General features: G+C 35.7%; 1 protein-coding gene across 1 annotated transcript in view; it reads right to left on the bottom strand.

Annotated features, from left to right (window-relative positions):
- Dsor1 (mitogen-activated protein kinase kinase 1) overlaps positions 1-18,175 on the bottom strand; it is a 39,732-nt gene that overhangs the window by 9,906 nt on the left and 11,651 nt on the right. The window contains exons 3-6 of the mRNA XM_089096311.1: positions 17,521-17,633; positions 14,788-14,899; positions 13,062-13,238; positions 8,079-8,271 (exon numbers count right to left, since the gene is read on the bottom strand). Of these exons, the coding sequence (XP_088952437.1) occupies positions 8,079-8,271; positions 13,062-13,238; positions 14,788-14,899; positions 17,521-17,633 (595 nt within the window). The remainder of the gene's footprint in view (positions 1-8,078; positions 8,272-13,061; positions 13,239-14,787; positions 14,900-17,520; positions 17,634-18,175) is intronic.

Below are 18,175 nucleotides of genomic sequence, written 5' to 3'. Positions count from 1 at the left end.
AATCAGAGCCAAAAACCCCATCAAGAAGAATTACTGTCCCCCTTCTTGAGCACCGAGAAAAATCCCTTTTTTACTTGGGATGTAGTGATTTGTCTCCCTTTTTTCTGTCGCAGCTAATGGGATGCTGAAACATTATAGAGCTGTATTTGATAGGAAATTGCTATATCTACGTGCTTTTAGTAAGGAAAAAAACAACAACATAACTTGAATACTTTTTTTTATTTAAACGAGTTAACGAGTTGATTACAAACTCTTAACTCGTTAACGATTTTAAATTACTTGGCGCTAGTGTTATTATTGCTGTTAAAAGTAAAGATCACCGTCTAGGTCAATCTTAAACAGAAATGTAGGAAAGATAGCTACTATCCGGGAAGCTATAATAATAATAATAATTCAATTATTACCCGCTATGAACAAAAAGAAGTGGAGTACAACAAGAAAAGAAAAAAAAAAGCAAACTTGCACACTTAACAATTAATTACATAAAACGACGCAAATTATGGTCCGCACTAAGACCTGCAAATTCCGACAGCTTTCCCGCAAGCAGTCACTTTTTACCGTAAATGAGGGAGGCCGAATCGCGATATTAGATGCCGGTTCCGGAACCACGGAGGGAGGCACAAAAGGTACCGAGAAAATTTAAAATAATAAGTCCGCAGAGATTTGAGATCTTAAGGCTTCAGAATTGGAAGAAAACCAGATAAAAAGAGAATAGAATGATCACAAAATGAAGAATAAAATTTCCCAAGCGCTTTTCTATTGTGCCTCCCTCTATTTGCAACAATTTTTGAATATCCAATCTCAATTTTTTTGTTATTAGCATTAAAAACTGTCAGAGCCCGAAGTGTTTCGAGATTATTAGTAATGTGAAGACCAAGCCACCGAAAAGAAGAGACAAAGGGAATAGAGGAAAAACCACAATTAAGAGGGAGACTCGCACTCGAATTAGACGAAATATATTCGCACTTATCAACGTTCAGCATAAGCCCAATCTGTCTGAACTGGTCTGAGATCCAGCTGACAGAATGTGAGAACCCAGCCCTAGAACGACTAACAAGGAGAACATCGTCCGCATAAGCGAGATATGAGACATCAATTCCAGCAGAAATGAAAGTCGAAGGCAAAGATGAATGGATAGGAGCAATACATTAGACGGTTATAGCCATAGCCCTAGACGGTTGACCGATAAGGACAATCTTTGGCAATCTGTGATTCTCTCATTTGCTGAACGTGTCCTAGCCATTTCATCCTATCTTGCCATAATCCTTAGGTTGTTTCTCTGGAAAACATCTAATAACATCTAGTTCAGTACTGAACTAGCGCTCGTTAAGGCAAGACATAATTTTTACTTCGTGATAGTTCTCAACTGTGATATCCTGTTTTATTTCAATTATTGCACTGTTGATTCTGGGGCCCCTTCTATTTGGATTTTAGAAGAAAGGGGCCCACGCTCGTAAGTTTTCTTGAAATGTCATTTTGATGAGTTGAGGAAAGAAGCGAGCGTACTGTATATTTAGCGATATATTAATTACCGATACAATATAATTAGCGATGTCTCTCACGAAAAAGTATTTTGATGAACGTATGGACAACTTAAAACAACTGGTAGAAAATCTTCGTACGGAGAATGCAGCGTTGAAACAAGAGAACACTGGCTTGAAATCTGCTCTTGTGGCAGTTAAAAACCAGGTTTTAAGAACTGAATTGTATGTTAAACGCAAGAATCTTCTTATCCATGGAATTCCTAACAAGGAAAATGAAAACATTGAAGAAACCGTTAATGATTTTTTGTCAGAAATGTCGGTACGGAACTACAGGGATATTAAGTTCACGGCCATATATAGACTTAGAAGCAAGGCTAAAAGTCCCAGGAAACAAAAGTCACATCCGGCATCGGACCCTACTTTTGTATCGGTTCTAAATCTTCAACGTAAGGAAAATATTATGGCTTGGGTCGGTAATCTAAGAAATACGGGGAAAAGTGTCAGTATTGACCTTCTATTCGAGCTTGCTGAACGTCGGAAAAAACTTTTGAGTACGGCTTATAATTTAAGAAATTGTAAAGTTGCCTCCGATAAAGTGTCTCATACCAAAGTGGTTCAAAAGGGGACTAGGTTGTGGCTAGAATCTAAAAAGACTTCTAGTTCTAACTGGATCAAGGTTGATGACGCATGCTACGACCCGCTTACCCTAGTTTTCCCCTCGGCCAATTCTGATTTCGATTCTGACGCATGATTATTAGTGAGTGCTCGCTTCCGCTCAATATATTATATCTTAAAAAAATGTGCTGTTAGTTAATGTTATTTGTCTTTTTGTATTTTTCCCTTTTATTTTTGTTTCTTTACCCTCAGTATTTACACCTTCCTGTGCGATTTTACTCGTTATTTTTTTTTTTTTCAGAGCAAAATAATCAAGTTCATGTAATAGCCATTTTAATTCAGATTAAAAGGTTGACGTCACTGGTGTTCACGCGACTACAGCATGGGTCTCTGTCACCTGCATTGGTAAGTAATTATGGTTGAAACTAATTCTCTATTGGGGATTAACGCTAACATAACACTAGGGAAATTAAATGATTATGAATGTGGGAGAGTTAATTTTAATGAAATTATAAATAATCCGGTTGGTAAAGCCCCCAATATGAATTTTTATGAAAATTTTGAGAATATTATTGATAGTGTGTTTGTGGAGGAGCTGAGATTTTGGGACTCCGGAGCTCGGTGGGTTGATGCACTCCCGGTTGTGCATCTAAACGTTCAGGGCCTAAATTGCTCGTTTGATGATATTCAATTATTATGTAGGAATTCGTGCCCTGCAATTATCGGTCTCTGTGAAACATTTTTGAGCGAAAAAAATCAGGTGCTTTTGGATATTCCCGGTTATATGTCGATATTTCTTAACCGCAAGACGGCCCAAAAAGGTGGACTCGGATTTTACATCCGAAATAATTTTCATGCTGTACTAAGACAGGATTTATGTACAAATAATGAAAAGGTATTTGAGTCACTTTTTATAGAAGTCCCAATCAACGCTAAGGAAAGGATAATAATAGGCGAAGTATATCGTTCTCCAAGTGGGTCCATAACCCAATTTATGGAAACATTAGAAGATGTTGTTGGAAAAGTTTTTTCTGAAAAATCCGAAGTTGTATTAATGGGCGACTTTAACCTCGACCTTGCGGATCCGACATCTAGACAGGCTTCTGATCTTTTGTCTTTACTAATTTCGTATGGATTAGCTCCTTGTATAAACATACCGACAAGGATTTCTAACCAGTCAGCAACATTAATTGACAATATTTTTTCATCACTACACTCCATTAAGAACGAAGTACTGCTTTCTGATACTTCCGACCATTTGCCAGTTGCAGCCTTGTTTCCAATCCTCCAAAATCCACAAAGATTAGTCCCCCAAGATACACCGAGATTATGTTGCTCACCAGTGGAGCTGGATAAACTGAAAGAAGATCTGAGTTCATCTTCATGGGACTTTTCATTACCAGAAAATATTAATTTGGGCAATTATAACGATATATTTGGCCAGTTTTATGACACTGTTAAGGAAAAATTCGCGGCTTATTGTCTAAAAGCTCCTTTAAGGAATCCTCGATCAAGAAGATCAACACCCATAGCTCCCTGGCTAACACCGGGAGTCCTCAAGTCAATAAATAGAAAGCAGAACCTTTGGAAAGAGTACAAAAACAGACCAAGTGATGCTAAATTAGAAGCATTTAAGTTGTACCGTAATATGCTGAAATCAATTATTCGGAGAACAAAAACAGTGTATTATACTAAGAGATTTGATGATTGCGGTAGAAATATAAAGAAGACGTGGGACGTAATTAAGGAATTTAGTCGGCCATCGAAAAATCTAGAAGGTCTCCCTAAGTCTCTTATGGTAGACGATCAACTTATCACAGAAAAAGGCCAAGTACGACATCATATGAACAAATTCTTCGCGGAAATAGGGAAATCAACTGCTAATAGTGTTTCTCACTGCTCGGTGTCTCAGACTTGGAAGCAGTTCCTAGGCCCCCCGTGCTTGAAATCAATGGCTCTTGAGGACGTTACAGTGCAGGAAATTACAAATATTGTTTTGTCCTTAAAGAATTCTTCAACAGGTTTTGACAAAATTTCTGCTAAAGTAATTAAACATATCCTTCCATCGATTATCACCCCACTTTGCCATTTGATTAATAGGTCATTTCAACTAGGAGTATTTCCTCAACGTCTTAAATTGTCGCGTGTGATAGCTCTCTTTAAAGGAGGTGACCGTGAGGATCCTGGGAATTATAGGCCGATCTCTCTTTTGTCAGTGTTCTCTAAGATATTTGAAAGGCCAATGCTCAAACGTCTGGTAAGGTTTCTTGAAGCTAAATCTTTTTTCCATAAGCATCAGTTTGGGTTTCGCGCAAAGTACTCTACAGAACATGCTTGTAATAAACTTCTTCAGTTTATACGACAATCTTTAGACTCTAATCTTATTCCTGCAGCCATTTTTCTCGATGTAAAGAAAGCTTTTGACAGCCTTACACACAATATTCTCATTGGTAAACTTTCTCATCATGGTGTGCGTGGGGAAGCATTGTCTTGGCTCTCTTCATACCTTACTGACAGATCTATTGCCATGGAAGATACAGACAAGGAAGTTCCAATTGAATACGGAGTACCCCAAGGTTCTATTCTTGGGCCAACCCTATTCCTGATATATGTGAACGACCTCTACCGACTTCTAAACACCCCAAGTCCCAATGTCTGCTGTGGATTGTGTCACAAATGTTACTCTCAGACTATGTCGGCGTCCACATCTGATAGTCGAGAAGAACTGGTATCATTTGCAGATGACACTACTCTAGGTGCTGCAGCTCCGGATGAGTCATCCCTTATTCTAAAGCTTCAAGCAATGACTGAAAAGATACTCAATTGGTTTGACATAAATCAACTAGCTTTAAATGTAAAAACATCGTACCTTCTTATTTTTTCCCGTACAGGTGTGAGCTGCCCCACAATTACTGAGCGTCCTACACCAAGAGGCTCCATAAGTCGCCCCCCAGATCGATATGTGCGATTCCTGGGAGTTCTTTTGGATGAAAATTTATCGTTTAAGTTGCACGTTCAAGTAATAAGAGTGAAAATTTCCCGTGGACTTGGAATCATCCGTAAACTAAAGCGTTTATTTCCTTTTCCTATACTCCGTCTTTTATATTTCTCTCTCATTTTCCCTTATATATGTTACTGTTCGTCTGTGTGGATGTCTACATTTTCTTCTGTACTTGCTCCTGTTCATATTCTTCATGAGAAAGCGGTAACAGTTCTCCAGTCGACTACTCACTCTCCTGTTAATCTCCTTAAGATTAGAGATATTTATGTTATATCTCTAGCTTCGTTGGCATATCAATTCCTCCACGGAGATCTCCCAGTTTGTTTTTCTGGACTACTTAAGCCAGTAGGGGAAGTAAATTTTTACTCAGTTCGAAACAGGGAGGATGTTATGATTCCGGCTACTCCCTCGGTTCGTTCAGACTTTGGTCTGGTCGTGACTGTGGGACGTGCTTGGAACTTGGTTCCTGCTGAGATTCGTCAGTCACAAACACTTGGCTCCTTTAAAAGACAGATGAAAAGTTTCTTATTAAAGCTAAATATTAAATAGTTTATAGTTGTTGTATATTTTTTTTGTTGGCGTTGGATCCTCGATGATGTAGAGAATTTTTCATTTTTGATTTATTTTTTTATTGTCGGGTGATAGGAGGGTCGCTGTTTCGTGTGGACTGTCGGTGAGTTGACTTCTTTTCCTTATAGATTTATAAGTTAAAAACTGTTTAGTATTGTTTATGCCAAGTTTTAATATTAGTCATTTATTCTGTGTCGTTTCCCAAATAAAGGGCCATTGAGCCCTTTGGGATATTGTTTTTGTTATTGTTATTTATGGAAATAAATGGAACTTGAACTTGAACTTGAAATCCATATCCGTTGTTCGGAGCTACCATGCTTCAAAATCATGCTTGACCACTGTCATCACTGTAGCTTCCAATATTCTAATCTTTGTTCACAGAGTGATCTTCCTATTCTTTCTAAACCTTATCAAGTGTAAAAAAAAAAACACCCTGGGCCATGGCTATTCTACTTTTAACATCTTGACTGCACCCACCGTCTTTACTAAAAATACTACTTAGGCAAGTCAAGCTGTCTACTTCTCATTCCCAAACATTACCTCTTCACCTTCACTATTCCTAGGCTTAGCGACTTAGTCTTATTAACATTAATTTTCAAATCTATTCTTTTACCCTGAACTCGCAAAACCTCCAAAAGTTCATTCATTTTGCTAACTTTCCATCTAGAATTCTTCAATCAACGGCGTAATCTAAATCTAGGAGAGTTTTACATCCCCATTTGATTCCATGTTCTCCCATTGCCTTTGCTGTGCTCCTTAGGACAAAGTCCATCAAAATGATCCATATAAATGAGGAAGGAAGGAAGGAAACCCTGATGAACTCCTAATTTTATGCGAAACCAGCTACTAACCTCATTTCCTACCTTCACCGCAGCAATGTAATTCTCGTACATTGAACTAATCACTTTAAAGTATTTATCTGGAATTTATCATAGTATAGCTACTCGTATGCATAATACGAAAGGGCAAACATTTAACAAATATTACAAATTTTTCATGAATACATCGTATTAACTACTCTATTATACGTATAATACCAAAACATAGTATAACTACTCGTATATATAATAGGGAAAGGCAAAAAAATATTACAGACTTCTCTTGAAAGCATCCTATTCTTGTGAATTCATAACAAATAGTAAATCATAAACTGAGCATTTTTCTAAAGTGAAACTTCTCCAGAAACATAACAGACTAATTAATGGGCATTTCAAGAAGGACAAACCTAAAATGAGCCTTTAACTATCCAATTTTCGAGAGTGTTCCACAGAGGTGAGATGGAAAGCGTGCGGGTTAGAGCTATGACGCTGCACAGTTTAGAAAGTACATACTTTAGAGTCTACAACTCTATTTCTAGATTAGCTTGTGGGGTAGCTAGTTGCCACGTGCTACCAGCAGCAATGCCGAATCATTACGCTAATCTTGGTGATATTGTGTCCTAGTTGACTCTTTTGTCGCTATACTTACCACAATGAGAGAGAGAACTATAGATGGCGTTGCGCTGTTGAGATTTGCATACCACGCTACTTCAGTTTAGTTTGCTAGCGTTCGTGATATTCGTCTTTTTGAGTGATGGTTGTTTTAAATATTTATGCAGTGGTTATATTAATAGAAATATTCCTGAATATGACTGCAGAAGAAGCCAACGTTAGTCCGGTAAGCTTTCTGTAAAGCACGTGTTCCATTTCAGGACGGCTAGCGCCACTTATTATTGAAACTTACCACGATTAAAGAAAGAAAACCTGTATCTCTCTGGTGTATGTTATAAACACGGAGGTCTGTTTTTTCAGCGTTAAAGGCAAGCTCCAGAAGCTTGTATAATCAAAATATGGCAAATAAAACAATAAAATACTTAATGGAGAACATAAGATAAACAATAAAACTGATTTATAGTTCCCTTTTGAAAAAGCAGTTTTTTCGCCTTTGAACAATGTCAAAGTAAAATACAAAAGGGGGAAGGAGAAAAAGTTCCCTTTAATAGGTTTGCAGAATAAACTTATATTTTACCGAGTAACACAAGATGACATTTGTTATTTGTGTCTATCATCGACAAATAAAATACTTAAAATAATAAAATCCTTAATGTTAATAAATAATAAAATGCTTAATACTTAATCAAAATACCACAAGTAAATCAATAAAATACTTAATGGAGAACATAAGATAGTCAATAAAAACTTATTTATTGTTCCCTTTTGGAAAAAGCAGTTTTTCGCCTTTGAATAATTTCAAAGCAAAATAAAAAAGGGGGAAGGGGAAAAAAGTTTTCTTCAACAGGTTTGCATAATTAACTTATATTTTGCCGAGTAGCGCAAGACGGCGTTGGTTATTTTTTGTACATCAAAACTGAGTTTCATCTCTTATTAGATCCCTATTCTTCTTGGGCTGAGTAGTTAATAATTATTTACCAGATCGTGGAGAACGAACGGGCAGTGATAAATTTTCTGGGTCATCACTAACTTTTGACCCAAATACGGCAGCTAGAGACTGGGCATCTGGAGGTGGAATTGGGTACACTCCAATTGCCATTTCCACAAGAGACAATCCTAGTGACCATATATCACTCTGTACTGAATAGTTTGTCCCCTGTAAACGCTCCGGCTAAAAGAGAAAAATTTAACTACTAACGAATTTAGATTATTTAAATTAAACACACAATTAAATACAATTAAATCAATTAAATACAATTAAATACAATTAAATCAATTAAATCCAATTAAATACAATTAAATCAATTAAATCCAATTAAATACAATTAAATCAATTAAATCCAATTAAATCCAATTAAATACAATTAAATCCAATTAAATACAATTAAATACAATTAAATCAATTAAATCCAATTAAATACAATTAAATCCAATTAAATACAATTAAATCAATTAAATCCAATTAAATACAATTAAATCAATTAAATCCAATTAAATCAATTAAATCCAATTAAATACAATCACGTAACAAGATAAGACTCAAGTCAGGATGTCTGGCGCAGCCTATCTTATTGTAACGTATATGTGAATTAATCTTTTGAATGAAACTCAAGCAAAATGAAATAGGGTCATCGAATTGATTTATGATCGTTTGGTATGTTTTCCACCATCTTTGTAAGCCCATTTCTTGTGCCAAAAATAAGAATTACGTATCACTTCAGGGAAAGAGTGCATCCAGGATTTTCGTTCGGAGGGGGAGGCTGGGACAAAAAAAACACATAAAAACGTAATGAAAATTTGTTTATATGTATCTTTGTTACGTTTCTACGATTCAGACGAACATTGCAGGGGAGAAGGAGGGTTCAAACCCGGTAGATTTTCCTATTAACTCACTAATGACATAGCTAAGAAATAGACGTACCTTTAGAATCAGAATTATTTAAATACTAGCATATTTAAAAGAGGATCAAATTAACAGGTTTCGTTTATTATTAATTTTTGACAGGGCAATATGAAAATGAATAAAGAGAAAAATCACGATATATTGGACGGAATGAAGGGGTGATGAGGGCTAGTCCAGTTTTGCACCTACCTTCACCGCAGCAATGTAATTCTCGTACATAGAACTAATCACTTCAATGTATTTATCTGGAATTTATAATAGTATAACTACTCATAAATATAATACGGAAAGGCAAAAATTTAACAAGTGTTACAAATTTTTCATGAATACATCGTATTAACTACTCTATTATAGACTAAAAGATTTCATTTAAAAAAGTGCTCAGTTTATGATTTACTATTTGTTATGAATTCACAAGAATAGGATGCTTTTAAGAGAAGTTTGTAATATTTGTTCAACTTTTGCCTTTCCCTATTATATATACGAGCAGTTATACGATGTTTTGGTAATATACGTATAATAGTACTATTACGTGTAACATTAGTAGTTAATACGATATATTCATGAAAAATTTGTAATATTTGTTAGATTTTTGCCTTTCCGTATTATATATACGAGTAGTTATGCTATGATAAATTCCAGATAGATACATTAAAGTGATTAGTTCTATGTACGAGAATTACATTGCTGCGGTGAAGGTAGGAAATGAGGTTAGTAGCTGGTTTCGTATAAAATCAGGAGTTCATCAGGGTTTCCTTCCTTCCTCATTTATATGGATCATTTTGATGGACTTTGTCCTAAGGAGCACAGCAAAGGCAATGGGAGAACATGGAATCAAATGGGGATGTAAAACTCTCCCAGATTTAGATTATGCTAATGATTTATGCATCTTAGATGAAATGTTAGCAAATGGAATAACTTTTAGAGGTTTTGCGAGTTCATGGTAAAAGAATAGATTTGAAAATTAATGTTAAAAAGACTTAAGTCGCTAAGACTAGGAATAAGTAAAGGTGAAGAGGTAATGTTCGGCAGTGAAAAGATCGATCAAGTAGACAGCTTCACTTGCCTAAGTAGTATTTTTAGCAGACGGTGGGTGCAGTGAAAAACCCAGGGTGTTTTTTTCACAGTTGAAAAGGTTAAGAAAGAATAGGAAGATAAATCTGTGAACAAAGATTAGAATACTGGAAGCTACAGTGATGACAGTGGTCAAGCATGATTTTGAAGTGTGGTAGCTCCGAAGGACGGAGATGGATTTATTATGATGATGATGTTTTTATGTTTATGTGGATGGACTTATGTTTACCAGAGAAATGGCCTACGGATTGTTTTGGGTACCCGAAGACTGACAGTATCTCAAACAGTAAGATGTACGAAAAATATGGCTCAATCCCACTTTATAGGGCTACAATGCGAGAAAGGATGAAATGACTAGGACATGTTCAGCAGATGAGAGGATCACAGATTGCCAAAGATTGTCCTTATCGGCCAACCGTCTAGGGCTACACGAAAAGCAAGTTGTCCCCGAATAGGGGGTTAAGATGTCGCAAGAAAAGATTTCAGGGAAATGGGAACTTCTTGGGAGGCTGTAAGGAGGGAGGCTTTGAATAGATTGGGATGGTAGGGAGCGTGTGTAACTGTGTTGACACAGGTGGCTTGGCGCTGCAGTGAATTAGTAGTAGTATACGATGTTTTCATATAATTCGAATAATAGAGTAATTAATACGATCTTTTCAAGAGAAATATCTAATATTTGTTTAATTTTTGGCTATCCGTTTTATATATACGAGCAGTTCGAGCAATTTGGTACCTTGTATTTTGGTTGTAAGACCTTTCAATATTTCTTTGTGGGCTTTTCTTTTTCACTTATTCACTCCACTTTTGCTTTACGTTTGTAAGTGGCAGAAACAAGCTTATTTTATTCCACCTCTAGTTACAAGTTTTTTTCTCATTGAGGAAAAACGCACTCAACAAAAACAATAGAAATAAAGAGAAATTCAATCATTTAATCGCTAGTAAATCAAAAAAGGAGAGTTCACATACTCTATTGTTTTTCATTTTCATTATAACAGTATGAAAACATAACAATAGGCTGTACGAAAAATGTGGTTCAATACCACTCTCTAGGAACATAATGAAAGAAAGGTTGAGATGGCTAGGGTACGTTGTGCGGATGAAGGATGACAGATTGCCGAAGATTGTTATTTTCGGCTAACCGTCTAGGGCTAAACGGAAAGCAGATCGTCCTCGTCTGGGGTGGGAGGATGTCATAAAGAAAATGGGAACTTCATGGGAGGATGTAAAAAGAGAGGCTTTGAATAGATTCGAATGGAGGAGGAGAGTGCGTAGCTGTGTTGGCCTCAGGCGGCTTGGTGCTGCAGTGATTTGTTAGTAGTAGTAGTAGTATATCAGTATGAAATTAAAATGATTTTATGAGATGAATTCAGACTTAAACTGGTTTTATCTCTAGGAGGTCATTTTTTTTTTGCATATTGTGTAGTCAAAATTTGCCTTGAAATTAACAAACTTAATATTTTTTGGGGGCATTTTCGCAAACAATCTTACGATATAAATAAAGCATTTGTTTTTGGATTAAAAAGACCATGTTAATTGGCCAGGATGAAGGTTTGTAGTTTGCATTGGCAATACTAAAGTTGGCAATACTAAACAAAGAATTACTGCTGCTATTACTAATAACATTATTCTTCATGAATTTACATAAAGAATTGCCACTCCACTACAATAAAACTTACTATTTTATCAGCATAAAAGTAGGATCAGAGAATTAAATCCTTGATTAAAAAAAAGAGAAAGAACGTGAATATTACAGTTTACATTGGTAATTTATAGTTTACATTTATTTACATAGAGTCCAATTATATTTCTAGTTTAATTGGCACTCTCTTGTTTTTTTTTTCTGCAGCATAAAGATAATCACCGTAGAACAGCGAAATCAAAAAGCAAAATCAAAATCAGCAAAAAGCAAAATCAACATGACCGGAAAAGGAAACTTTTCTTTCTCATTTCTTTCTGCATTTTGACTTCCTTCAAGACAGCGTTAGATATAGGTTAATGAATATATAGATTGGCAGTTCGCATCTGAGAACCTATTTAGTCTCTTCCTCAATAGGGGCCTCCCCCGGGCCCATCAGCGTATTCCTAGGTGGCAGATAGGGGAAAGTCCTGCAGATATGCAGGGTACCTCCTGGTTAGGGAGCGCAAACCAAGAGGAGACAAAGTTCCTGGAGGTGCTTAAAAATAACTGGGATCCCTAACTATGGGGCTGAAATACAGTTATTCAGTGATTATGTACTGGGTCCAAAACTGTGTGGATATGTCCCGCCATAATCAAATCCTAGTCCCAGTTATGGGTTAACTAGTCAGCTAGCAGGAAGCTGAGAGGCCGGAGAACTCCCAAGATGGAGGAAAATGGTCAGCTGCAATAGACAGAGGTGGAGTGGCTTGCCGCTGTCCTTAAAGAGCCATGGAATTACCTTATTTTGTTATCAACTGTAAACAGCTGAATGGCCCCAACGCGACCCACGGGGACGTCCGGGCAGTAAGTCAAAGTCAGTGGTAATTTTGAAGTTGGTAATGTTAAATTAAAGGATTATTGCTGCTACCGCTAATAAAACAATTCTACGTCAGTTTAAGCAAAAGGTTACCACTCTACCACAATATAACCCACTGTTTTATCTAAAGTTGTACTACTAAAGTTACTACTAAAGTTGGCAATACTAATCAGAGTATAATTGCTACTATCGCTAATAAACCTATTTCACGTCAATTTATACAATGGATTATAGCTTCAATATGGAGCAAACTCACTAGCTATTTACGTCACATAGGCCGTCGAGAGATCAAGAGAGAGAGAGAATGAGATAGAGAGAGAGAGAGAGAGAGAGAGAGAGAGAGAGAGAGAGAGAGAGAGAGAGAGAGAGAAGGAGAGAGAGAGAGAGAGGGAGAGGGAGAGAGAGAGAGAGAGAGAGAGGGAGAGGGAGAGAGAGAGAAAGACTGAGTAAGTGTGAGAGAGAGAGGGGTCAAAGCACTTAGATACTTACAGACATGTAACTTCTAGTTCCAACAAACGAATTGGCCATGGAGTCAATTAGTTGACCTGATACACCGAAGTCACAGATTTTGATCTCCCCTCTTGTATTTACTAAAATATTTGAAGGTTTGACATCTCTATGCATGATTTTATGTTTTTCTCTAAGATAGATTAAGCCTTTCAACACCTAGAAAGAAAAACAGAACAGATAAAATACTAATAATGTACTAATAATGTAATAATGTACTAATAATAAAATAAAACTTGTACGTCGCAATTGAGAGAGGACAGTTAGTAGCAATGCTAACAAGCAGTAGGACGCTCGATCAATTAATAAAGAAAGCGTTATGAAGACTAACTAATTTACAATTAACTTGGCGAGTATCAATGTGAGCACAGGGGCAGCAACAAATAGGGGGAGGGAGCTAGGGTTTTGTTGTATTTAAACATTAAAAAGCTATATATGCGTTCGGTAATTTTGGTATTGTATCTCAAAATTAACGTAGCATGGGGATGGGGGGATTACCTCCATACTTTCCCGCTCCTATACAAACATGTTTCCTGTGTTCCTAACAAAAGGTTGGCAGAGGTGGCATTTTAAGGGTGTACGCTTACCGCGTACGAACGATGAGCTGACATTTTCACAGACAAGGCAGCGTTTTCTATGGAAATATTCTACACTTCATTTGAAAGCTGATATTGGAAATTTTGTGGAGCCAAGTCATCAAGAAGCATTTCAAGTTACATTGGACGAATTTCAATCTCTACAGCAGGTATTTCTACATAACCAGTATTAAGAAAAATTAAATTTTGCTGAATCAAGTTCTCAAACTTCATGAAGTCAGAGCCAAAGAAAAGAGAAAAAAAGAGCAAGCTTATACCGACGAAAAATACAAACTAATTGCTTAAACACCTTCTTCTTCTTCTTCTATTTAACAGCAGGATGACCTTATACATATCGTCAGCAATGACGGCTTCTTCTTCAATGGGGGCTCCTTCTTCTCCACTAATGAGATATAGGCTTTTCAGTTTGTAAATTTAGCATTTTTCCTTTTTCTTCCCTTACTCAGTGAATAGCTGATAAGGCATTTAATGCCTGATTAAATGGATCAGGTTAAACCCTTTCTCTCAAAACACTTAAAGATGAGTTGAGTATTGACATCTATGTGTATTTTAGCATCTTTGGTTCCAATAGACTTTAGCTAGATGGCGGTGGCTTATGAGAATTACGGGACAGCCAAAACTCTTAAAGGGCTGTGAAAACACTGAAACAGATACTAGAAAATCAAGACTCGTTTGGGGTTCAGAGCATATGACCAACCTTTGGAGTTTTGACCCTTTTATAGATGATATTTTTTTAATATTGTTAAGAGTCGCGTTAATCCTATTAATTTCAGCAATCATAGCATGTCAATCATGAAATAGCTTTTCAGGTGGGGCTGTATACATAGTGTACAAAGTAGGAGAAGTGCTCCAGATGAGGCCAGCTTCCCCATTTTTCGACAATTAACAACCAGTATCTTGCAACACATAACACACGCAAGCTCTGCTAACTCCATGTAGCTGACTTAGACTAACTATAGCAGCAAATAGCACTTTACAGGGAAATCTAAGACAGCTTCGGAAAGGGGAATCAGTTATTTCAAATGAAGTTCGTTTTTCGGCCAAGCCATCTGAATGGGTATATTTTAAAATTTGTGTGACAATAAAGAAAAACTAAGAAGAATGAAACTCACAGAGCTAGTAATTTTCCCCAGAATTTGCTCTGGTATCCTTCCAACTTTTTTTAGAATAAGATCCAAAGAACCACCATCCATGTACTCCATGCATATGTTAATCTCGCCTTCACTGTAAACATGACATGTTATTAGTAAAAAAAGAAGAAAAAAAGAAGTAAAAGAAGAAAAGAAGAAAAACAAAAAGAAGAAGCAAAGAAGAAAAGAAAAGAGTAAAAAGAAGATGAATAAAAAGAGGTAAAAAAAGAATAAGAAAATGAAAAATCACTCCTAGGCATGACGAAGCGGAGAATAACTTAGCAGAAAATAAAATGTCTTTACACTAAGTCCAAATAACTCACATTTCCTTGGGAGGACTGTGGGGGCGATTTCTAACCGATTTGCTTTTGCTCCAAATCGTTCAACTTTAATACTAAAAGTTTTTATTTCCAATTTGTCTGAGGAAGCTCGTCCAATGTCCTTCCTTCTGGTGAGGGGGAGAATCCAATTCAACATTTGGCAATATTTTCTTTAGGCAGTCTTGAGGAAGTATATATTATAATTAAACAATTGTAAATCATTTTAACTGAAATTAATGTCTATTTTTGTCTTTGTTTGTTTCAACAAAAATAAAAATAAAAATAATAATTTATTTTTAACTCATTTCAGATACAAAAATGACACTTATGCAGTATAACAAAAAAAGAAAGAGAAAACACTACAAACATGAATACGAGAGACTATATTACAACAATAAAACAATGAAATTTATAAAAAATGGACTAAGGGATGATGGGGAGAAAATGGGCAAAAACTGGATCTAATAGCTCTCCATGCAGCACGTCAGCTTTACTATTACATCAGGTACTACAAACTTACGAGCTATTTTACTATTATACCAAGGGGGGAGATAAAGTAAATATTTATATCTAAAATGAAAAGACTAGATTTGTTTAAAAGGGGGTAAAGACCAGAAAGGCAAAGGATCGAATGATCCACCCAGTCACTGAAAAGAAGGAACGCAAGATATAGAAAAACCACGAAAGGTTATGGGAAAATGAGAAGAAGTCAGACAATTAAAACTAGAAACTGCAATTATTAACATTAAGAGTCAATCTTCATTATTATAATTATTAACTTTATTATTATAATATTAAAATTATTATATTAACTGATATTATTATATACACTATTATTTACATTTATTATTATATACATTATTTTAATATTAACATATATAACATTAACATTAAGAGTAATTATAAGTATTGTAATTATTAACTTTAATATTATAATATTAACATTATTATATTAACTTATATTATTACATACATTATTATTTACATATATTATATACATAATTATATTAATATTAACATTAACATTATTATAATGATCATATATTTATAATTATATAATTATTAACACTAAGGTCTATCTTTGAAAACAAACAGGAAACTTTTGCAACCATAACCGGCAGTGGCGATTCTAAGCCTGGGCAGAGGGAGCAGTAGCTACACCCGTTTTTTCGACATCTGACATTAAACTCCTTTTAATTTACATTTTTACACTCCTGTGGTATACCTTACCTCCCCAGATTATGAGGCCTACAACCACTAAATAGCCGAAAGACCTTGCTTGTTTTTACAAAGTGGTAAATGATCATCTGCATAAGCAAAATATAAACGTCTGTAAGCCCAATAAAACAGATTGATTTAATTTCATCTAATATACCAGAAATACACACTCTGAATATCTTAGGTGATAGAAAGTCTCCCTGTTTCACGGCACAACATACACTGAGGCCTGGATTTATTAATATGGAGGTGAATTCTCATACAAGAAACGAAGAACAAGAATAACTGAAAGATTTACACCATTATTAAAAAGAAAAAAAAAAGTTGAATATGAACCACACTGTCAGAATCAATCTTTCGAGTGGAATATATATTTTTGAGGACACTAAAAACAATCTTGCAATTGCTCTTTACTATGCCAAGTGTCACCAAACGCTAGATAGCGTTAATGCTTTTTTTGCTGACACTAGCGCCAGTTTCCACTCTTATGAGTTACCCATGCTCTTTGGTAAGACTCATATTATGTCAAAGTCAGCGGTAATTTTGAATATTAACTTAAAGGATTATTGCTACTACCGCTAATAAAACAATTCTACGTCGGTTTAAGCAAAAGTTTGAACAGTTATGAGGCTAGGAATTTTTTCTAGTTTCATATAGTACCCTTCCGTTTTTCACTTGTCGTCAAGCAAAAATGCAAAAAGCATTTTTGAAATTGGAAAGCATGTTAACTGTTGAGCATGCGAAAATTCGAGATTTAGTGATTCCTATCCAGAACCATCAGTTTTTATCCAGCATAAGTAATGCTTTGTACAAAACTAACATTGAAGACGAAGGTACTTGGCAAAAAAATACACTTGGTTTAGAGACTTGGCGTGTACAAGTGCATATTATCTGTGCTTTTTAGAAAAAATTTTACACCCATCGTTTGAGTACTTTTCCTCTCGTGCCGATTGGTTTTCTCATGCGTCTGAACGGACTACCACTAAATAGGACTTTTCCAGCCCGTGTCTTTCAAAAAGACAGATTATACGATAAACCTTAGAGTAAAGTGACAAAGGAGTCTTTACCCATAGGGTTTGACAGGTTATAACAGAAGAAAGAATGTTTTTGAATGAAGAAAAAGAATAGTTTGTCTAACAGAACAAAGAATAGATTGCAACAAAGCTTCAATACTAACCTATAGAATGCTCCAAAAAAGCCGACAATAAAGGGGGAGTTGCACTGATGCAGAACTTTTAATTCACGTAAAATCTGTTTCTTTATCGCAGGCTTCACTTCAAGATGAATTAGCTAGAAAACGAATAGTGGATGAAAAAAAAACTAAACATGAAAAGTAGCCTAATAAATAGGAATATTACACAGGCTTGTATAGGAGACGTTTTTAGCAATTACCCCAACATATATAGAAAATTCCAATTAGGGCATAACAAGTCTAAATTTCAAACATCATACCACAGATTAACAGAGATTTTTCTTGAAAGAAAAAATTGGTATTTAAAAACTTATCATTGTTTTTACTCACTTACCATTTCTCCAAATCGAATCAATAAGTTCTATTATTATGATGAGTGGACTTACCATACCGAGGAAACAGCTCAGAACACAAAGGCCCATTCAATTCAAGAGTAACTGGTAGCCACTTAGGTTTTAGAAGGCGGAATTATTTGTCTCAGAACAGCATGGAGTGGAGGAGTAGGAGCTGTGTTGGCCTCAGATAGGCCTGGTGCTGATGAACTGTTTGCGGATCTATCCCACAGCCGTAACTTCATTTGGACTAAGTATATTATATTGGCCCTGAGGGGTAACAACCCACAGGTCTCTTATTAGTAGTT

This window comes from Artemia sp. Qi Xiang Cuo, chromosome 11, assembly GCF_049724085.1.
Source record: "Artemia sp. Qi Xiang Cuo chromosome 11, ASM4972408v1, whole genome shotgun sequence".
Taxonomy (NCBI): domain Eukaryota; kingdom Metazoa; phylum Arthropoda; class Branchiopoda; order Anostraca; family Artemiidae; genus Artemia; species Artemia sp. Qi Xiang Cuo.
The sequence above is the reverse complement of the archived record's forward strand: the minus strand, read 5'-3'. Positions and strand labels throughout refer to the sequence as shown.